Source organism: Pipistrellus kuhlii, unplaced genomic scaffold (genome assembly GCF_014108245.1).
Source record: "Pipistrellus kuhlii isolate mPipKuh1 unplaced genomic scaffold, mPipKuh1.p scaffold_m20_p_3, whole genome shotgun sequence".
NCBI lineage: Eukaryota > Metazoa > Chordata > Mammalia > Chiroptera > Vespertilionidae > Pipistrellus > Pipistrellus kuhlii.
Genome location: NW_023425529.1, coordinates 71,102,100 through 71,126,325, shown reverse-complemented (window position 1 = coordinate 71,126,325; position 24,226 = coordinate 71,102,100). Strand labels below are relative to the sequence as shown.

General features: G+C 34.6%; 1 protein-coding gene across 1 annotated transcript in view; it reads right to left on the bottom strand.

Annotated features, from left to right (window-relative positions):
• LOC118729753 (leucine-rich repeat and IQ domain-containing protein 1) overlaps positions 1–24,226 on the bottom strand; it is a 273,234-nt gene that overhangs the window by 144,076 nt on the left and 104,932 nt on the right. Inside the window, exons 11-14 of the mRNA XM_045587773.1 lie at positions 14,076–14,269; positions 13,427–13,554; positions 8,617–8,690; positions 3,175–3,268 (exon numbers count right to left, since the gene is read on the bottom strand). Coding sequence (XP_045443729.1) covers positions 3,175–3,268; positions 8,617–8,690; positions 13,427–13,554; positions 14,076–14,269 — 490 coding nt within the window. The remainder of the gene's footprint in view (positions 1–3,174; positions 3,269–8,616; positions 8,691–13,426; positions 13,555–14,075; positions 14,270–24,226) is intronic.

Below are 24,226 nucleotides of genomic sequence, written 5' to 3'. Positions count from 1 at the left end.
AAAATTGAAGCTCTTGGGGTGTCCCTCAGACCAGCCTGCATCCTCTCGCAGTCCAGGACCTTCTGGGGGATGTCCACCTGTCGGCTTAGGCCCGGTCCCCAGGGATCAGGCCAAAGCTGGTAGTCAGACATCCCTCTGGCAGCCCTGGAGCCCTTGGGGAATGTTCAACTAAAGGCTTAGGCTGACCACCATGGGGCAGCTCCTCTGCTGAGCTCTGCCCCCTGATGGTCAGTACACATCACAGCTACAAGCCGTTCCACAGCTAGGTCAATTTGCATATTGCCGTTTTATTATATAGGACTAGAGGCCCAATGTGCAAAATTTGTGTAAGGGGCTTAGCCCTCACAGCTATTGCAGCTTGCCCTAGCCTTCGTAGTCTGGCTTTGTCTGGAAGGTCGTCCTGAATGTCGTCCAGAAGGTAGTTCTGCTGTCTGGTCTAATTAGCATATTACACTTATATTTATTATAGTTTTGTTTCTAGTTGCAACTGGCAGCATGACAGCTCCTTGAATGGAAACTGATACTGGATCAGCAGGAGAATCCATGTCTTAACTGTCCAACACCTAATAGAAAAACCATTGCCCCTAAAGATGTGGCTCTGAATCATGGGCACAATCACTTACTTTATTTTTCATCTACGTAGTTACTTTGGAAAATTATAGCTATTTAAAAACAGCCCACCAGGTATATATATATATGTTGGGGGTGGGAGGTGGGAGAAGAGTCTATGTGAAGATTTATTGCAGGTCCCTAGAGGAGGGAATTGGAAAAAGTAGGTTTACAGTTGTGTGTACACAAATAGAGTTTATACTTGTATAGCTATTAATTATTGTTTTATCTTCTTTTATTCCAACTGTAAACTTTCTTTTAAATGTTAAATTCCTTCGTTTGTTCAAAACTGTTGTATTTTCACTACATGATTGAATTGATAAGACTTGCTGACTTGGTCCAAACTCTGAGGGTCCTGAAACAGATGTTTCTACCTGAACTTTAATAAATGATTGCTTTTCCCTATACTTGCATACTATCGACTCATCTTGCTGTATTGGGTTGCATACCCAGTCTATTTTTAACTTTGTTTGGCCTTGATGTATCCATGTTGAATCTTTTAACAAATGCATGCTCTGAACATTAAAAGAAACACAAGTTTAGGCCAGAATCATCACCAAAGTGGACAACCCAAGTCTCAGTATTCTGGGATGCAATTCACCTGGACCTGGGTAAATGAGTAATGATCTGAGGGTATGAGAGAACAAGGGAAAGAACCAGTGGAAAGCAAAAGGCAAAAACATGATAGGAATCCACATAGGGCACAGGGCTCAAAATAATTCTGATCAGCTAAAGTTGAAATAAAGCAAATAAGAGGTATTAGGGAGAATACTCAGAAACTCAGCACCATAGCAGGGAACTACATTAGCAGTAGTCTAAATATTTCCCACAGAACTTAAAAGCAAGCTTTGAACACGTCTCACTAATTCCAAGTGACTTAGCTGCTGCATGTCAGAAACAAAATAGATGCCATTTAATTATTTTAAAATATGATATCAACAATATCAAATTTAAAATGTCTGTAATACAACCAAAATTGACCAGTTATGCAAGAAACAGGAAAATATGATCCAGTCAAAAAAAAAAAAAAAAAAAAGAAACCATTGACATCCAAACTCAAAATGTTAAAGTTGATGGAACTAGCAGACAAGAATGTAAAAACAGCATTATAAATATTCCGTTCAAGATGATTCAGGAAAACATGAGCATGATTAGGAGAAAAATTACAAATGGTGTAAAAGGCATAAATGAAACTTCTAAAGATGAATAACAATATCTAAAATTTGAATTGAAAAATAGTCTGGATGAAGTAAATTACCGAACACATCATTATCAAAATGCTGAAAAGCACTTATAAAGAGAACATCTTAAAAATATCCAGAGACAGTCCTGGCCAGTGTGGTTCAGTTGGTTGAGTGACATCCCAGGCACTGAGCGGTCACTGGCTTGATTCCCACTCAGGATAAATGTTGCAGTCTCAATGTTTTTCTTCTCTCTCCCTCACCCTTCCTCTTTCACTAAAATCAATAAAAAAACACATCTTTTTAACTGTCCAGGTGGCTAAGTTGGTTGGAATATTGTCTTGTACACCAAAAGGTTGCAGTTTCAATTCCTGGTCAGGTCACATACCTAGGTTACAAGTTGGGTGCATATGGTAGGTAATCAATCATTTTCCCCCTCTCTCTCTCTCTCTCTCTCTCTCTCTCTCTCTCTCTCTCCCACCCCCCACCCCTTCCTGTCTAAACATATGCTTGGGTAAGGATTTTTTAGAAAAGTATCCAGAGACAGAGGAATGAAGATAAGAATGTCAGCTAACTTTAGGTAAAAAACATGGAAGCCATAAAGACAGAGGAGAGACATTTTTAAAGTCCCAGGAGAGTGAACTGACAGCAACAGCAAATGAGGTAACTTTCTGGGGTGATAAAAATGTTCAGTGTCTTGCTTGTGGTGGATTTTACACAATATTCATATTCATAAACAGAACTGATGAAGTTTAATATATGTAAATTATCTTTTAAAAAGTGTATTATATAAAAGATGCTAGTCAATGTAGGGGAAACAGTGCTATCATAATATGAGAGTTTCAATTAGAATAACTTTTTTGAAGAGGAAAATTAATTTTCAAAATTACAGAATACTTTCTTCATTTATACCTATGTACTGCAATTTCTCAAAGAGAGGCATAAAATCACAGATGCTTATAATACACATAATAGATACAAACTTTTTATTTTAAGAAATTAAAACAAAATCAAAATATTGACAGAAGGGAGACAATTTTAAGAGATTTAGGTGACTCATAAAAAGTAATTCCCAATGAATAAATGTCTTTTCATAAATAAAAACAAGTTAATGTCATACTAACACTGTTACATAATCAGCAATAGGGATCAGAATTATCAGTTTGAATCTGCATTGGTTCATAAAATGCCAAAAATTACTATAGGTGAAAAATATTTTCAAACTATTCTTACAAAACTATTTTGTCTTCAATAACTTTTAAATTATTTTTATTAACTTTTCCCAAGCAAATTGTATACTCAAAACGATTTTCATCAACTTCTGTTTTCTACAACTATAATAAAGTATGAACATAAGGTACAACAGTTTTGTCTTGTTTTTTACCTCCAGTTTATTTCTTGAAGAAGTGGGTTTCCGGTGACATTCAATTCACGGAGAGAATAGCATGCATCAAAACACTTTAGGGTACTTGTGAGATCTATAAAAATAAACAGTAAGAATCATTACAAAATATTTTAGATAAAGAAATTACAGATCAATGAACATTTTATTTAATTAGCTATTAAATAAGCAACAAAAATTATTTGTTCTGCAGAAAACAATATACAGACTATATTAAGACTCTACTGCCAGAATATATATTTCTACAGCTGTGTGAACTCAAGTAAATCATAAATCATACAACTGATTTATAATTCAGTTTCATATCTATCTCACAGAGTAAGGATTAAATAAAATAATGTGTGTAGATGGCTTAAAACAGTTCATTCAAGGTTATAAACACAAAATTAGAAAAAGTGAAATCTAAAGTAATAGGAGAAGTGGTAAAATTGAACATATTCTTAAATAGAATTACATGGACCTATTAAACTTTCAAAAATAAAAACAGTCGGTCAATCTCAGAATTTCTCTCCCACAGAGAACCATCATAAAACTGGACAATGTATATGAAGCACCTGTTTTTAAGCCTAACTCTGGGAGAAGAGAAACACACATGGTGACCCTGCAATCAAAGTAGTTTTCTGCCTGAAAGCATGTTACCACTTCAGAGCAAGAAAGTGGAAAACAAGCAAAGAAGCTATTTTGCTGAGTGAGGAGGCAAAGATTAGAACTGAAGCTGGAATTTATGGTAAAAAAGCACTGATAAGAAGCTGTATATATATATATGTTGGGGGTGGGAGGTGGGAGAAGAGTCTATGTGAAGATTTATTGCAGGTCCCTAGAGGAGGGCGAGGCGTTACATAGGCAGGCAAGACTGAGACAACTAGCAGAGATCACCTTCTGTAGTGACATTAAAGTTCACGCACAGATGAAAGACATGGGGGTTTCAGCCCAGCCAGAATGAGGCCAAACTGAGTAGAGATTCAACTAAAATCCAAAAGACTGTGCATTGGAAATGAAATGGCCTGGTGTAGGGGCATGCACTAAGAGTTGAAAACTAAAATGAGTTGTCCTAGGAGAGAATAAAATGAAGGCTGACAGAAACAAATTATCCATTAACACTTTAACTGTCTACCAGAATTAAACTTAACAACCTTTTTTAAAATTTTTTATTTTATTTTATTGATTTTGTACAGAGAGGAAAGGAGATAGAGAGTTAGAAACATCGATGAGAGAGAGAGTCATTGATCAGCTGCCTCTTGCACACCCCCTACTGGGGATATGCCCGCAACCAAGGTACATGCCCTTGACTGGAATCGAACCCGGGACCCTTCAGTCCCCAAGCCGACGCTCTATCCATTGAGCCAAACTGGTCTCAGCAAACTTAACAACCTTTAAAAAATATTTTTTATTGAGAGGAAGCGGGAAAGAGAAACATCAATGATGAGAGAGAATCATTAACTGGCTGCCTCCTGCATGCCCCCTACTGGGGATCAAGCCCACAACCCAGGCATGTGGCCTCGACCAGAATTGAACCTGGAACCCTTCAGTTTGCAGGCCAGTGCTCTATCCACTGAGTCAAACTGGCTAGGGCAAACTTAACAGCCTTTACTAGGGTACTGTTAATAATATGGATTTTGTAATTAAAGAAAACACAATACTTTCAAGAGAAACATCAAAAGTGCTTTTTTCAAAGTAATGTCCATCGCTAGCTACACATTTCCCCATCTTTCAGGTAATTTGTGGATACCATCCCAATAGGACTTTTCTTATTTTGAGGCAAACCATTCAGAGATCCAATTTTCCACTTCTTCATACGTTTTGAAGTGCTGCTCAGAAAGTCCTGTGCCATGAATCAGAACAAGTGGTAATCTGAAGGAGCAAGGTCTGGTGAATACAGCGGGTGGGTTAATACTTCCCAGGCAAGGTCTTTTAACTTGTCTTTAAGGGGTCTAAAGTGTGTGATGGTCATCATCATAAAGCAAAATTACTTTGACGCATCTAATGGAACATTCTGGTTGTTTCATCATCAAAGTATGGGTCAAATTGATTATTTTCTGTCGGTATTAACATCATTTTCACCTGGTTTTATTTTTTATTTATTTATTTTAATATATTTTATTGATTTTTTACAGAAAGGAAGGGAGAGAGATAGAGAGCTAGGAACGTCGATGAGTGAGAGATATCGACCAGCTGCCTCTTGCACACCCCCTACCAGGGATGTGCCTGCAACCAATGTATATGCCCTTGACCGGAATTGAACCTGGGACCTTTCAGTCCACAGACAGATACTCTACCACTGAGCCAACCCGGTTTCGGCTTCATCTGGTTTTAGAAGCTCATAATACACCACATCTTCCTGATCCCACCAAATGCAGAGCATTGTCTCTTCTTTCCGAAGCAATTTGGCCTCGCAGTTGATGTTGATGGTTGACCTGGATCAACCCATGATTTCGTGCATTTGGGATTCTTAGAATAAATCCACTTTTCATGGACAGTTACAATTCGATACACAAAAAGACTTTCATGCTGTTGAAGCAGCATTTTTACTGATGACTTTTTGGATTTCCATTTGTCTTTTGTTCAGTTGATGTGGCACCCATTTTTCTTCCTTTACAATCTTTCCCATTGCTTGAAAACAATTGGAAATTGTTTGTTGAGCAAAGTTTAATCTTTCTGCAAGTTGTTTTTGAGTTTGACACGCATCTTCATCCAATAATGTTTGTAATTGTTGGTCTCCAAACTTTTTAATTGACCTTGACGTTCTTTATCTTTCACATCGAAATCATCACTTTTAAAGCATTTAAACCAGGATTCACAAGTATCTTGAGATGGAGCATGTTAACCATAAGCTTCCCGAAATATTCAGCAGCACTTTTCTTTAAAATGAAGGAATGAATAAAACTTCCCACAAGTGCTTTTTTTTGGGCACAAAATTAGACATTTTTAAGTTTAAAAATATCTATGATGTTAACACCTTCAGCAAATTTGACATATGAAGTTTTTTTTTTCTAAGTATATTATATTGAGTTTTTACAGAGAGGAAGGGAGAGAGATAGAGAGCTAGAAACGTCGACGAGAGAGAAACATCGACCAGCTGCCTCTTGCACACCCCCTACCAGGGACGTGCCTGCAACCAATGTACATGCCCTTGACCGGAACTGAACCTGGGACCTTTCAGTCCGCAGACCGATGCTCTACCACTGAGCCAAACCGGTTTCGGCACATATGAAGTTTTGAAGCTTGTTGTCAATACAACAAAATAGCATACATATCAAGTCACATATATCATCAATATATGTGTAACTCCATCTATTGGGAAAAAAAATCCTCATTAGTAACCAGTACACCCAATAAAAGGAAGACAACAATGCCCAGACCCAGTAAATAAACTGTGTGCACAATGTTCAACACACAGTTACAAATCACTAGACATACAAAGAAAAAGAATACGATCTATCGTTAAGAGAAAAGCAGTTAATAGAAACACATCCAAAGTAGCCAAATGTAAATCAATTTTGACAAAGACACCAAATTCAATGTTGAAAAAGCTTATGCAACAAATGTTGCTCAAACAATTAAATATCTATATTAAAACCTGAATTCATCCCCCTACTTCATACCATTCATAAAAATTAATCTGAGATAGGTCCAAGATCCAAAGGTAAAAAAATAAAAGTATCATACTTCTATAAGAACACTATAAAACATGGAAAACCATCTCATTCTGGAAGTGGAAAAATACTATCAGGGACACAAAGAAAAATAGTTAATAAATATAATAAATTAATATTATCACAACTTAAAACTTCTGTTCATTTACATATAAAATTAAAAAGTTCTGGAAGAAAATATTTACAAAATATAACTTCACCCAGAATATAGTTTAATTTATACAAATCAATAAGCAAAAAAGCAATAAGCAAATTTTTAAAATAGTAAGATACTTCACTAAACATAAAAATATACAGAAGTCATCAAAAATGCATACAAAGAGGCACAATAACATTCTTCATCATGAAAATGCAAACTAAAACAATAATAAAATATAAAACACCTTATAGAATCAAGCAATTGGAACTCTCATACATTGCATGTGGGGATGTAAAATGTTACAAGTACTTTGGAAAACAGTGTTTATTTGCCTTTTTTTCAGTTTTTATCAAGTTAAACATACACCTACTCTGCTATCCAGCAATTATACTCTTAAACATTTACTCAAGAGAACTGTAAACATACATCCACAAAATGATTTACATAAGTTTTTCCACAGGAACTTTATAATCATAGTATCTCCAAACCACAAACAAAATATCAATCAACAGAAGAATAAACAAATTGTGATATATTCTATATTCATATAATGGACTACACTTCAGCAAAACAAACAATACAAACTACATATATAAATGACATAGTGGAATATTTCTTAAATGTTCAGCAAAGAAAATTGGAAGCAAAAGATAATGTGCTATTTGATCCCATTCATATAAAGATGTATAACAGTCAAAATTAACCTATGGTGACAAATTAGAACTATAGTTGTCTTTATGAGGGGACTAACAGGAAGTAGGGATGGGAAAACTTTGGGGGATGAGTCAGCCAAATGAATGAATCATTTTTCAATTTAGTACATTTTAAATTGGTGTCTATTATATACCTGTGAGGAGTGCACAAGTTAGACAAGTTTGGTTTTTTTTTACTTGCCTTTACTATGCTACTTACTTCATAGTTAAAAGATACATGAATTTAAAATAACAATATAATTGAGACATATGCTCAGTTCTACCAGAAAGATATAAAAGTGATATGATTTTAAAGGTAGAAAAAATATATTAACTGAATTACGTCACCATGCCTCTTTAAGGAACTTATAAAACAGCAGATGTGAAACTACCCCTACCTTTCTTCTCTTTACGTAAAGCAAGTGATGAATTCCTGTGCGAAAATACCCTCCCTATACCAGGAGGAAAGAGAGATTCTTCTCACAAGGACAAGAAGAGAGGCTGAGAGAAATATGCAAAAACACACTTGTTAAACTAACCCTTATTTCCTAGTCAATTTTTTTTTATTTAATTAAATTCCTTAAACCAAGCACCTTTGTCTTGTCACATTTTCACTATTTACTACTCTTATTCAATATTCTAGGTAAGTGTTCAATTCTAAGTGCTTCTTGGGTTCTTTATTTTTCTTGGAGGAACTCCCATGTATATGTGTGTGTGGGAGGGAAACCCTGCAATTAAGACCAGTAATTTTTTTTTTCTGTTTTTTTCTTGTGTCAGTTTAATTCTTCTGTCTCAGCCTAGGAACTTAAGAAGGTAGAGGAGAAAACTTTCCTCCTCTGTATGTGCACTATTAAAGCATCTGTCTAAAACAGCTCCTCAATGCATTTTGGAACAGAAACTCAATTTTTTTTTAAAAAATTATATATTATTATAATCTTACCAGAAAGGCAATTATTGCTGACATCCAGTTTTTCCAGAGAAATGAAATGAAAAAGTGGTGTGATTTTTGTCAAGCTGAAAACAAACAAAAAAATTGAATTCATAGAAGTTTCAAATTGGAAACTCCTTAACATTATTGAACTAACTATATAATTATAAATCATATAGTACAATTATATAATATGCAATTATATGTAACTAAATATGGAATAGTATGTGTACACTAAAATAAATTTATAATATCATTGATTAACAGTACTTATTAAAATTCAATAATTATAAAATTTAAGTATTTATTTTATAACAAAAAAATTTATTCATTTCTATGGAGAAATTACCATGGAATTCCCAATTTCAATAACAAATATCATGTACTTTAATGTATATGTGGCATTTAAATAAAAACAAGTAAATGCTTTACTGTTAATTTTTTTTGTCTTTGTATAAGGCCAAATTTATATTATTTGTATATATTTTTTATGTTAAACCATTATAAGGTAAGAATCATAAAGATACTTATCTTCACTTTTTTACAAGATGACTGATTAGAGTCACTAATAATAATAGAAAATGTTTTATAACAATTGTATAGACAAATCTGGCAGAAATATATGAATATTTAAAATCAATACTCAACTAAATTATGCATATTCAAATTCTAATGATAAACTTTTCTCCTACTTTTAAAAATTTCTATAGATTTCTAAGTTAAAATTGTCATTAAGAGCCTATATTCTAGCAAGAGACATAATATTTAAAATATCACATCATTGGAAACAAAAGTCATAAAAGAAAAATTAAGTTTGACTTACATTTCTAAGACAAGTCTACACTTACTCTGAACATAATATCACCTTATTCTAGATATTTGGAAATAAAAATTAAGTGAAATCATCTGAATCTTTAAAAACAAAACAAAAATTCTTTCATATAATATATATTCTCATCACAAGACAATAGTGTTCTGAACTAATTCCCATTATAAATGTTGGAACTCTATAACTGTTCAAAATATGCTTCAATGGAAGGAGTATTTGTAGTACAAAAAAAGTATGCATTAATTTCCAGTTCTTTTTGTGTTGTTCTTTTAAAAAATATTGCCCCTTCAGTTGGCCTGGCAGATGTCTTCATCTTTATTTCTACCAGCTCTTAACAATTGAAATATATATATATATATATATATATATATATATATATATATATACACACACACACACACACACACACACACACACACACACACGCTACTATTTAAGTTCAGAAGGTTACGGAATAATAATGTTACTGGAGGGCTTCTGGATCTGACACAAAACTATCGGTTGTACTGACCTTGACTTCTGTCTTGTACTATCCTGTTCTGTATTAGCAGAGAGACAGAGGATACTACTGATGAAAACATAGACTAAATAACAGGCTGGAAGATCTCTCTGAATGTAGCCAATCCTACGTACAATATTACTATTTATACTAAACCTATACACACTACTTCTTAAAAACAATGTCCAATGGAGGAATCCAAGGTAATAAAAGAAAAAGTGGAAAAGTATTGGCATTTCATTTATACATTTACTTCATTATTTGTACATAGAGTCTTTAACAGTAAAATTTACTGAAATGTCACAAGTACACAGAAAAACAAAGAAAATAAATAAAGAGAAAAAAAGGAACTTAAAACTCTGTCACTGTATATTTCATGAATTTAAGCTCTAACATTAAGACACATTCTATTTAGGTATGTTCTACATTATTATTACAAGTAGGAAATTGAAGTTATTCAAATGAAATATAATTCTAATAAATGTATTTATTAAAAGAACATTCTTATTTGTTTCCTACCTTTAATATATTTCCAATAATAACTATTTGTTCTATTAAAGGATTTGGAAAGGTGAGTCGATAATGAGTTTTGTAAAAGTATTTAAGAACGTTTTAGAATTAAAGAAAAAAAACCTTTGCAAATACCTATTCAAGTAAAGAAATATTTTGTTTGATAAAATATTTTTATAATATTGAAATTTTATCTTTTCTGATAGCCATGCTTTTAGAATCACATTTTCATTTTTGGAAATTTTAATCAAGAAAACTGGCTATTCATTCACCTTAACAACTATTCATTAGGATGGTAGAAACCTAATAGTAGAATCTTAAAACAAAACAAAACACAAAAACACACAAACTCTAGAACTTTTACTGACATTCTGTGTATATTTTTTCCTAAGAAAATTCAAACCAGAAAGACAAAGGACATTAGTGAAAACCTAATACTATTTGACCTTATCACATTAGCCTTGGGCATAAAAAAGATATAAATTTCAAAGACGACAAAAAGCAAAAGATTTGTACAATGAGCAGCCGATGGGTAATAGTTTCCACTTTCTGCTCCTACTTAGAGTCTCACTGGAAATAGAAAGGCTTGTGAAGCCAGAGTCCTCCAGTTATAACTCCGCTGCGTCAAACTTAAAACAGTCACATGTCCTAATGAAAATTTAAAACAGAAGTCAGAATGCAACAAGTATTTCAAACAATATGTGCTAAGTACCATTTTTTACATGTATTTCATTTGTTGGAAAAAGAGCATATGGACATAATTTCTTCCTTGTGATGAAAATACTTATCAAAAACTAAAAGAAGAAAATATAAAATTTAAAAGACATACCAGCCACAAATGCAAACATCTAATTCATAATTTTTTTTCCAGGTTTGCAAATGCATTTTCCTTTTGGATCATCATTACACCTCATAAGATAGGTCAGGTAGTATTACTATCTTTTTTTTAACACATGAAAACAGTGAGAGTCATGTAGTGAGAAAAGAGTTGTTCAATGTCACATGACAGATAAATGTGGATTAAGAATTCAAACCTAAATCTGCTGATTCTGAATTTTATCAGACCTGATATGGTTCTGAAAAGGTCAATGCATATGTGAAAACTTAATGTAAGATGAATATTTTTTACAGTTTATCATATTAGCTTATTATAAAAAATCCTAAGGTTGAAAATTATTTTTGCTATGATTTTAGGAAATAAATTTTCTACTGTATATGTCCATTCAGATCAATCACATTTCCAAGGCCCTCCTAAATACTCCCCCGGTCATCCTCCAAAAATGGTAGACATCTGCAAGAGCTTTGAGAGGCCCACAAAAACTAAATTCACATATGTAATAGCATTATTAGAATGTTCTAAAAAGCATATTATATAACTTAATCTCTCTTTAAATATATTAAGTTCAAGATTAAGCTCCTTTATTCCTAAGAGTTTTTTGAGGGAAAGGACATATATTACTTAGTTTTGTATCCCCCACAAATAGCAAACGTTATTTCAATATATAAAATGTAGTAGTATAAAGCTAAGCAAACAAAATTATAAATAAATAATTTTATTTAAGTATACCAATTATAGTTATCATCTCTAAAATAAATTTTAATAGTCTAGTATATATTAATCCTAGTCATATCAGATTGATAGGGAAAAAGTCTATTAGTCAGAATTACTTTTAACTTTTAAAGGTAGAATATTTCTTTGATAATCTCAATGGCTCAATAAAATTAAAGGCATCTATCTCAAATTTAAATATTGAATTGTTCATAATTTAAATATTCCTAATATTTAAAAATATTATGCTCATCATTGTGGCTTGAGAAACATTTCTATAGTATATACTAAATATGTCTGCTACTGATTTTTTTCATATATCCAAAGCACAGCTAAGTATTTCTATTAAAATTTTATCTCTTATCTGGAAATATTGAATAAAGATCCAATGGGTTTTTAGATGGCCCAACTTAATCAAAACAGTGTTATCTGATAGAACTGATTCTGGAATAAATATCATTTTAAAGTCAAATCACCTTTAATATTTTAGATCTGATTAAAACAATTTGAAGGTATTTTTGCATACACAATCTATTTTGATTTGTCAAATAGTAGAATAGTATATAATACATATAAAGTAAACCATTTGGAGCAGATATGCTTAAAAGATGAACAGTATTCAGACAGAGATTAAGAGAAAACTTTTTTTTTTGGTGAAGGGGATACACATATTAATATTGGGTTGTCCTTGTTTACTTATTTTGCAAGAATTATGTAACTCAAAGAAGAAATCTATGTTAAAGTTGGTTCCTTTTCCCTACTCCATGTGCCTTTCATGAACAAATTAATCATATTAGTCTGAACAGTCTCAATGAAATATTAAACAGAGGGAGGCATATACATATTTTGTTCCTGCTTTGGTTTCAACAGTTATTTTCTGCAAAGATCCAGATGTTTGGTGGTTTCAAATGGATCTCCTGTGACAGGTACCCATCTCGATTTAATGTTAAGGTATTTTTTTTAAGTGTTACTTTATATCCTTAGGGAAATCAAATTTAAATCTATCTTAACAGTTACAAAAAGACATGCAAGTTGAGAGCAGATTAAAAATCCTTTTCCAGGACTTAATAAGTACCATTTGAGAGAATGAGACATCCTTCTAAATTAAATTAACTACCTCCTGTATTTTCCAAGGACTATATTCTTTACAAATATAAACAAACCGGCTCTAAGAGTTTTCTACAAGTACATTTTGAGAAGAAACAAAATGAGTAAGATAAGTGAGAATTAAAAGTCTATTAAAATTCAAGGGTATGTCAAAACACTTTAATTTTTAAAATTCTATGAAATGTTATTTATAATTTAAGTACCAATTCATTGCAATGCACTTTCTATGAATTACTAAGAAAAAAACTAACAGCTTTTCTACTTAGTATGAAGACCACACAATTAAGTAATCATTTACTGCATTTATTAAGTAAAGTTCATTTTTTACCTGTTTTGAGACAGAGTCAAGTTTTGTAGCAAAGGCAGCCAATACAAAGAACATGCTTCCACAACTGAAATGCTGTTATCATCCAAGTACAATTCTCGTAGTAAAACATGATTCTCCAAGGATGGAATCTATATTTAAATTTGTGTCATTTAGCTTATGTTAAGCAAAATATTTTTATCATTTAACCAAATTTAAAAGTGTAAAATTTATCAAAACTAACAACAGATATATTCTGATAAAGTGTATATCACAAATCAAATTATGATGTTATGAAAATTTTAGTATAAATTAAAATTTTAAGAATTAACCTCTATTAAAATTTTGTATAGAAAGTATTTTATGCTGAATTTTAGTTAGAATTACATGATAGAAAATTTGATCACACTACATCCTAAAATATCACTTAAAAGATTTTATTTATTATATTTTGGTATTATGAAAAAGTAATGTTAAATTAAATTAAAAAATTTCCTAACTATGGTAAACATTTGTTTAAATATTGGAAAGTGTGCAATAGTTTAAAATAAAATGAAAATACAGCTGAAAAACAAAATAAAATAATCAAAATTGCTTTTGAAATATGTGGTTGATATTTTCATCAAAAGAAATGATTGTTCATTAATCACAGAAATGAATTCAAAGCCCTTACCTCACTTAGATAATTTCCCTGTAACTTCAGTATTTGAAGCAATCCACAGTTTTCAATGCCCTCAACTTTAGTAAGATGATTATGTGAACAATCCAAGTAGATAATGGTAGGAGTATCACAAAGGCCTTTTGTACTAATTAACTGATTGTTGTCCACAATTAGTTGCTGGAGATTTTTTAAAGATTCTAAACCACCTAGAAGAAAAATTTTCAAAGATCAATTGTATCACAATTTTTCAAGATTCTAAAGGAGAGTTTTAGAATAGTTGTGCATTTATATTTTCTAAAGCTAATATCAGTAAAACTTAGACCAAATTCCTACTGAAAAATGTGTGAGTGTAAAATGTATTATTATTTAAACTTGTATTGGGAGGTATATTTTTGAATGACATATATCAATTGAAAAGTGAACAAAATTCTAAAAGGTATACATTGGGCACAGAATGTTTTATTTTCAAATAACAATGGGACAATAGACAGATAGAGAAGGACTCTTTTTAAAAAATATTTTTAACTCAGTTTCAAGGGATTGATTTTTTTAAAATTTATTTTTCAAATACTAAGCTATATTACAAAGCCACTGTTCTCAAAACTGCCTGGTACTGGCACAAGAACAGACATATAGACCAGTGGAACAGAACAAAGAACCCAGAAATCAACTCAAGACATTAATTATCCTCAATTAATACTTGACAAAGGAGACAAGAGCATCAGTGGAATCAAGACAGTCTCTTCAGTAAATGGTGTTGGGAAAATTGGACAGATACATGAAAAAAAAAAAAAAAGAAAGAAGAAAGAACGAAAGAAAGAAAAAAGAAAGAAATTGGACCACCAACTTACACCATACACAAAAATAAACTTAAAATATATAAAAGACTTTGACATAAGACCAGAAACCATAAAAATCTTAGAAAAATTCATGCAAAATAGCAGACATTTGTCATAGCAATATCTTTACTGACAGAGCTCCTAGGACAATGGTTACTGAGGAGAAAATAAACAAATGGGACTACATCAAAATAAAAAGCTTCAGCACAGCAAAAGAAACCATCAACAAAACAAGAAAGCCCACTGCATGGGAGAACATATTTGTCAGTGTTATCCTATATAATAAAAGCATAATATGCAAATTGACTGAAAGGCCAAACAGTAGAACGACCATTCAGATGGCCATCTTGAACCATGCTATGACACCCAAGGGCACCAGGCCAGCCAAGGTAGGTGTGATATAATTGGTCAGGGCCTAAACATCGCCCCATGATCACCCCTCAGAGAGAGGCTCAGGCCACTGGCCAGCAGGGAGATCAATTGGAAGTGGGGGGGCTGGAGGGGTGTTCCACAATCATCCCAAAGAGGAAGGCCTAGGCCTCCAACCAATGCACTGTGGTGGGTAGGCTGGGCCTCCTTCTGCAAGAGAAGTCTGGGTCTGCTCTTGTACAAATTTTGTGCATCAGGCCTCTAGTATCCAATAAGGGTTTAACTTCAACATTTAAAAGGAACTTATACAACTTAACAAAAGGAAGATAAACAATCCAACCAAAAAATGGGCAAAGAACCTAAATGGACACTTTTTGAAAGAGGGCCCATAGAAGGCCAAGAGATATATGAAAACATGCTGAAAGTCACTAATCATTTGAGAGATGCAAATCAAAATAACAATGTGGTACCATCTCATACCTGTCAGAATAATTATCGTCAACAAATCAACAAAGGACAAGTGCTGGCGAGGATGTGAAAGAAAAGGTACCCTCATGCACTGCTGGTGGAAATACAAACTGGTGCAGCCACTGTGGAAAACAGCATTGAATTTCCTCAAAAAACTAAAAATGGAACTCTTATTTGACCCAGTGATCCCACTTCTAGGAATATATCCCAAGAAACCAGAAATACTCATAAAAGGATATATGAACCCCTATGTTCATAGTAGCACTATTTACAATAGCTAAGATTTGGAAACAGCTTAAGTGCCCATCAGCAGATAAATGGATTTAAAAACTGTGGTATATCTACACTATGCACTATGTAATACTACATTGCTGTAAAAAGAAAGAACTCTTACCATTTGCAATAGCATGGATGGACCTCGAGAGCATTATGATAAATGAAATAAGCCAGTTGAAGAAAGATAAATATCACATGATCTCACTCATTTGTAGAATATAAACTGATGAACAAAAATAGATCCAGAGACATAGAAGCATCAAACAACTGTCAAACCTCAGAGGTAAAGTAGGGTATGGGGGGTCGTGGGGAGGGAGCAGGTAAGAGATCAACCGAAGGACTTGTCTTCATGCATATAAATATAACCAATGGACACAGACAGAAGGGGGGTGAGGGTATGTGCTGGGAGTGGGAGCGGCTGGGGGGGGATCAATGGGAGGGGAAAAGACATATATCTAATAATTTAAAAATATATAAAGAACTTAAATTAAAAAAATGTTTTATTGAACAATAGTTGGTATATAATCTTATATTGGTTGTATTAGTTTCAGGTCTACAAAATAGTAATTTGACATTTTTAATTAGAATTCTTATTTAAGTTTGAATATATAACATTAGAATAGCATTTCACTTCCACTGAGATATTTACCTTAAACTCCCAAATGAAGTAGGTACACCATATCATAACCAATGGATCACTGAAGCAACTTGTGTTCATTGATAGACAAATAAAGGCTATTCACTGTATACATATACGGTGAAATATCACTCAGCCAGGAAAGAGAACAACATAGATGGGCCCAGAGGATAGTAGGCTAAGTGAAGTAAGTCAGATAAAGACAAATACCATATGATTTTACTTATATATGGAATAAATAAATAAATAAATAAATAGACAGACAAGACAGAAACATACTCATAAATGCAGAGAACATATTGACAGTCATCAGATGAGAGGGACGATGGCTGGATAAGTGAAAAGAGATGAAAGGGATTAAAAAGTTTTAATTGTTGGTTATAAAAAATAGTCACAGAGATGTAAATCACAGGGTATATAGTCAACAATTTATATATATAAAGAGGCAGGGTCTGCAACATCCAAAATGACCGAAGGGACAGCCTAACGCCAGGCTGTGCATGCAACAGGCTCTGGTGGGTGGGGACTGGCCAGTGGGCTGAACTGCTGACCTCTTGGAGATTGAGAGAGGGGTGGGGCTGTTCAGCAGCTACCCCAGACTGCTGGCGAGGCGCTCTCTCTCTCTCTCTCTCTCTCTCTCTCTCTCTCTCTGACTCTGTCTCCAAGAGGTCAGCAGTTCAGCCGGCTTCCAAGCAGCCTGGGGCAGATGCTGATCAGCCCCGCCTCTCTGATTAGGCCCATAAATAGCCCAGAGACGCTGACTGACATAGAAACAGACCAATCAGAATCAAATCTGGGTGAACTGCAAGGAGCCAATGGCTGCCGAGAAGGCAGAGCTTTTGATGCTCACTGGCATAGAAATCAACCAATCAGAACCTAATCTAGGTGAAGTGTGAGGAGCCAATGGCTGCCTAGGAGGTGGAGCTTTTGATGCTGACTGGCATAGAAACTGACCAATCAGAACTTAATCTGGGTGAACTGTGAAGGGGCTGAGGAGAAGTTTTAAGTTTTAGCTATTTGGTGTAAGCCGTAGGTATAAGAAAGCAGTTCAATTTTTTAATAACTGGTTTGGCAGTATAGTGCATATGGTTGGCTATAAGTCCAGATATAGGGATCATGTATTTTTGTCTGCCAAGAGCATCTCCTCCTGCTGAAAAAGGCTCCCTCCTCCCTTTAAGCAATCCTATCCTATATAATCTATCTATACTAATAAAAGGGTGATATGTTAATTAGACTGGGTCAACTGGACATCTTCCAGATGTCTGACTTCCTTCTGGTGGTGGAAACCAAGACAGAGGCAGTTAAGAGCCATCAGGCCAGCAGGGGAGGGAATTTGGGGGTGAGGCCAGGCCAGCAGGGGGTTAGGAGCAATCGGGCCAGTAAGGGAAGACAGTTGAGAGCGAGATAAGGCTAGCAGGGGAGGGCAATTGGGGGTGACATCAGGCTGGCAGGGGAGGGCAGTTAGGGGTGATCAGGCCAGCAGAGGCAGTTAGAGGTGATTAGGCAGGCAGAGGTGGGTAGGGACAATCAGACAGTCAGACAGAAGGGTTAGAGGCAATCAGGTAGGCAAGCAGAGGTAGTTCCCTATTGGAGAGGGTGCAGGCTGGGCTGAGGGAACCCCATCCCTGTGCATAAATTTCGTGCATCGGGCCACTAGTATTGTAATAACTATGTATGCTATCAGGTGGGTATGAGACTTAACAGAGTGATCACTTTGAAAGGTATATAAATGTCTAATCATTATGATATACACCTGAAACTAATATGTCAACTGTAAATGAAAAATAAATTTAAAATATAAAATAAAAATAAACCTAAGAAATGTCAGCATATTCTTTATGTATTTCAAGATTATCACAAGTGGCCTCACTTTGCTCAGATAAACTTAAAATAAATATGATTCTAACTAGAAAACATTAGAAGAGGCTAATACTATTGCTCAGTGGTTTCAGGAAAAAAATTCAGAAGGTGGTTTAAACAAACCCTCAGGAGTTAGTATTAGAAAAAGATGTTTAGAAAGATTATAAAAGTTTCATGGAAGAACTATTCTGCCGTAACACACACACACACACACACACACAGAAATTCGACCATTATGACAACATGGATAGACTTTATCTTACTTAACAGAGGCCTGGTGCATAAAAATTCATGCACTCAGGGGCCAGAAGGGGAGGTCCACCCACTCTCTGGGGGATCAGGCCTAAGCTAGCAGTCACACACCCCTCAGACAGACAAGACCCTTAGGGGATGTCTGACTGTGACTTAGGCCCACAGAGAGCAGGCCTAAGCCGCAGTCGGACATCCTTAGTGCTGTCGAGGAGACAGAAGAGGCTCCCACCACTGCCACTACGTTCACAGCTATCAGCCTGGCTTGTGGCTGAGCGGAGCTTCCCCTGTGGGAGCACACTGACCACTAGGGGGCAGCTCCTGCATTGAACGTCTGCCCCCTGGTGGTCAGTGCACATTATAGCAACTGGTCATTCCCAGCCATTCTGCTGTTAGGGTCAATTTGCATATTACATTTGAATTATATGATATGTAAAAACAAATGAGCAAGCAAAAACCTAACAACCTCACAGAAAAAGAGATCAGGTTTGTGGTTACCAGAAGAAGAGTATATAGTATGGAAAATTAGAGGAAGGAAATAAAAAGGTACAAAGATAAATAAGTACTAGGGATATAATGTACAACATGATGATTGTAATTAACACTGCCATATAATATATAGGAAAGTTGTTAAGGGAGTATATCCTATGAGTTCTCATCACAAGGTAATTTTATTTCTTTTTTACTGCATCTATATGAGGAGATGCAGGTTAGTTGATCCTATTGTGGTAATCATTTCACAGTATATGTAAATCAAACCAGCATGCTGTACGTCTTAAACTTATGCAGTGATGTATGTCAATGATTTCCCAATAAAAATTCAAAAAATGTTTATGTAGATATTAAAAAACTAGAAAATATTATTTAGATTAAACAATGAGCTATATATGTTCCACATAGTACTACCCTGTTATATGAAATAAAAAATTCTAGAAAGCTGAAAATATAATTTAAGGTCTAGATAAGTACTGGTAAGCAAAATATCTTTTTTATTTATTGATTAAGGCATTATATGTGTTCTTATTGCCCCATTGCCTCCTCCCCTCCCACCCCACTCATGCCCTCACCACCCTGGTGTCTGGGTGAACATTGGTTAGGCTTATATGAATGCATACAAGTCCTTTGGTTGATCTCTCCCCCTTACTTCTACTCTCCCGTATCTTCCCTCTGAGGTTTGACGGTCTGATTGATGCTTCTATGTCTCTAAATCTGTTTTTGTTCATCAGTTTATGTTGTTCATTATATTCCATAATTAAGTGAGATCAAGTGACATTTATCTTTCTCCGATTGGCTTATTTCGCTTAGCATAATGCTCTCCAGTTCCATCCATGCTGTTGCAAATGGCAAGAATTCTCTTTTCTTACCACAGTGTAGTATTCCATTGTGTAAATTTAGCATTGTTTTTTAATCCACTCATCTACTGATGGGCATTTACCCTGTTTCCAAATCTTAGCTAAGGTAAATTGTGCCACTATGAACATAGGGGTGGATATATCCTTTCTCATTGGTGTTTCTGGTTTCTTGGGATATATTTCTAAAAGTGGGATCACTGGATCAAATGGGAGTTTCATTTTTAGTTTTTTGAGGAAACTCCATACTGTTCTCCACAGTGGCTGCACCAGTCTGCATTCTCACCAGCAGTGCATGAGGGTTCCTTTTTCTCCGCATCCTCGCCAGCACTTGCCGTCTGTTAATTTGTTGATGATAGCCATTCTGACAGGTATGAGATGGTACCTCATTGTCATTTTTATTTGCATCTCTCAGATGATTAGTGACTTTGAGCATGTTTTCATATTTCTCTTGGATTTCTTATTTCTTCTTTTGAAAAGTACCTTTTATGGCCCATTCCCCATTTTTTGATTTGGTTATCTTCTTTTTGTTAAGTTGTATAAGTCCCCTGTAAATGTTGGAGATTAAACCCTTATCAGTGATAACATTGGCAAATATGTTCTCCCATGCAGTGGGCTTTCTTGTTGTTTTGTTGATGGTTTCTTTTGTTGTGTAAAAGCTTTTTATTTTGATGTAGTCCCATTTATTTTATTTTTAGTTTCCATTGTCCCAAAATATCTTCAGTGAGTATTGTACCTATGGGAGTCATTGAGGCTAAATCTTAGAGAATCAAGCTCCATTTTGATTTTTTTTTTTTGTCCGAGTCCACATAATATTTTCAATTAAATATTAAAACACACATAAGATTTTTTGTTTTTTGTTTTTTTTTTACCAAAAATGTTACTTGATAACAAACTTAAAAATAATCTTGAAAGAAACTTAATTAGGTATAGAAACTAATATCTGGAGTGTAGGCAATCAATTCAACCTGGAAAAATGTAAAACATTTAACTAAATATGTTCCTTTGATTATATATTGTGATTTTCAGAAAGAAAGAACAAACAGTCTGCTTGCAAAAATGGAGAAGTAAACTAACATTACCAAGATCTCACATTAATTCTATTTCATATTTTTTTAAAATTCACACCCTAACTGGGTTGGCTCAGTGGTGATAATATAATTGTAAAGATTATGAGTGTATTATAAAATATTTTATATGCATTTCAAGAAAAATTATATTTTAAAATTGCAGTATCTCTAATAATTTGAGTGAAAGTAATAAAGTTATAAATGATTATTTATTATTAGAATAATATATTTTATGTTAAAAGTAAATTTTTATAGTGAGAAATAAATTACACCATATCCAAGAGAAGCAGGAAAATGCTTAGAAGACCCAAAGAAGAAGAGAGAGACTGAAATTTAATTTCAAGCAGTAATATTGCATTTTTAAAAAATTGTTATCTAAGATTAATGTACAAGTATTTTTCCTGTAATATAAAATAGCAATTATGACTAGAGAAAATTACTATCTGATGTCAGTCAGGGTAAATTTTTCTGCCCTGTTAGATATTTGACTAAGTTAGAATAATAAACCAATTATATAGTATCAATTCCAAGGGATTATAAATAGATTATTACATATAATAGTTAATATGTATTAGCCACAATATAATTTAAAGTCTGCTGAAATAAAAAAAAATACTTTGGAGTATAGTATACTCTATGATTATATCTAATGAGAATCAATAAACCCACTGAAGCAGATAAATGCTTTACAGGCAGAATGAAATACTAATTAATATTAATTTATAGCTGTGTAACTTCAAATGTCCTTTATCAAATATTTAAATGTCCTAAGAAAGCTATTTGAATAAGCTCAATATTTTTTAAAGGGACGTACATTGCCCTTAAGTATTTAAAAGCTAATCAGAAATATAATTTTCAATTAGCTCATTTAAAGTAAAGAATACATTTGTGAAACTTTTCAAAGGTCATCCAAAAAGAGAATCCAGAATGACAAATTAGGTTACACAATGAAAAACAATAAAGGATTTGGCATAAGAAGAGGAAGGAAATTGCAGATAAAATAGATATTTGACTAAGTTAGAATAATAAATAATAATCGGAAGAATAATAGAGGAAAAGACAAATTGATTACTGTAAGGATGATGATAGTGGTTAGTAAAACTAAAACTAAAACTATATAATTTATAATTATCAAAGGCATTTTTATTTACATTAATTTATATACAGTTGAGCGACATCAGAGGAATGACAGCGTTAAGGCTTGTCTATCCTCTCCCCTTAACATTTCAACAAAATAATCACCTATAATTCAACAAAAAAGTCCCTGCTCAACACAGATGCACGCCTGAGAGACCTGCACACTGGAACTGAGGTGGGCTCCTTGGGATCAGCTGGGAGACGGGAGAAGGGAGGGAAGCTAAACACAGCCACAACACAACAGCATGTCTGCAGCGCAGCAACTGGAAACTGAGGCAGCAATCGCAGACATTTTCCTCAGCCACTCCGGACCAAGAGCGAGCTGAGCTGACCCAACAGGTGGCTGGCTGTTGGAACAGCCACTGGTGTGGCGACACTGTGTGAGTGTTTGAGCCCTGGGTGCAAGTTGTGAGTGTGATCTGAGTTGCATGCTTACAGGGCTCCCTACAGAGTCACTCTGCACCTCGGGGCCAGGCTGCCCACATTCAGGAGAGAAAGTAGATCTCCAAGCCCTGCCACTGATCAGATTACAAGGTCTTATCCTCCAGTTGCCCTTGGATTGTGTCCAGGAGTGTATTGTCTACTAGAGGCCCCATGCATGGATTAGTGCACATTGAAAGAAAATTAATGAGAATAAATATTTTAATATCACTATTTGCCCTTTCTCTATAATAGAAGTATCAACCAAATTTACAGTCAACAATGACAGATCTAAATGTGCGCGTGCGATTGGTGCCAGCCAGAGCTTTATATGTATTGTGCGTGCATGAATCAACTTAGCCTTGTATATATAGAGAATAAACTTGCTTAATGAGATTTGTCTTCTGATTTATCTAAACTTTTATTAGCCCAGTGAAGCACCCCAACTTCTGTTTCAGGTAATTGTTAGCAACACAGCAATAAATATCAACACGAAGCAGATTATTATTGTAGATCATGCAGGGAGAACAAAGAGTAAAATATTTAACTGTAGCATTGTTTGACTATACTCTGTGCAGTGAGAAAACTTAAAGTCACTTTCAAAGTCCACCACTTCTTATTTCTTTTCAGTTAGGTCAAGTTTCTAAACTTTCTAAATCTCCATTTTCTGACAAATGAAAAGAAAAAAGGATTCTACTGAGTCTCCTACCTACCTACTCTAGGACTTCTGTGAGGATCAAATGAGATGAGGCATGGGAAAATGCTTAATAGACATTTCGTTAAACTGCAAAATGTTTGCACCTGGCTATAAAGCAAGTTGTGTTCCTGGGCTGAAGAAACTCCAAGGAGGCTAGTCACTAGGGAAAGGAAGCCATGTGTTGCTATGTGATGTCATTACCTGGAACACACAACAGCTGTTTCCAGGATGGGCTGGGCAGTGGGCCACATTTTGCACCATGGGGTCTCAGTAGCATTGGATGCAATTTGTTGGGGTGTCACTCTGGAGTGGTGAAGGTGCCTGTATCCCACTTGGGGAAAGCTGAATGTTACTTTGTCGGCACCAGGTCTGCAGTGACATTTCTTTGTAAATGGCCAGTGCACGTCACGTCAGTGCCTGCATTGAGCATCTGCCCCCTGGTGGTCAATACGTGTTACAGTAACCAGTAGGATGGTCAGAGGGACTTAGCATATTATCCTTTTATAAAGATAGATGATGATAGATGATAGATAGGCCAAGAGCTGTAGCAGTAGAGACAGTTTCCCTCTGTGACTGAACCCCAGGAGGGGTGCTTAGGCTAGACCCTGGGAGGTCAGGGACTGCCATTACTGTGAGGGGAAAACAAACATACCCAAGCACCAGAGGCAATACAGCCCTACAGAAGCTGCAGAGGCTCAAAATTGTGAGGCCAAAGAGACAAAACTACTCAGCTAAGTCAATCCTAATTTCCAGACCAACTGAAGATATGAGGTAATACATGTTTGTGGTTTT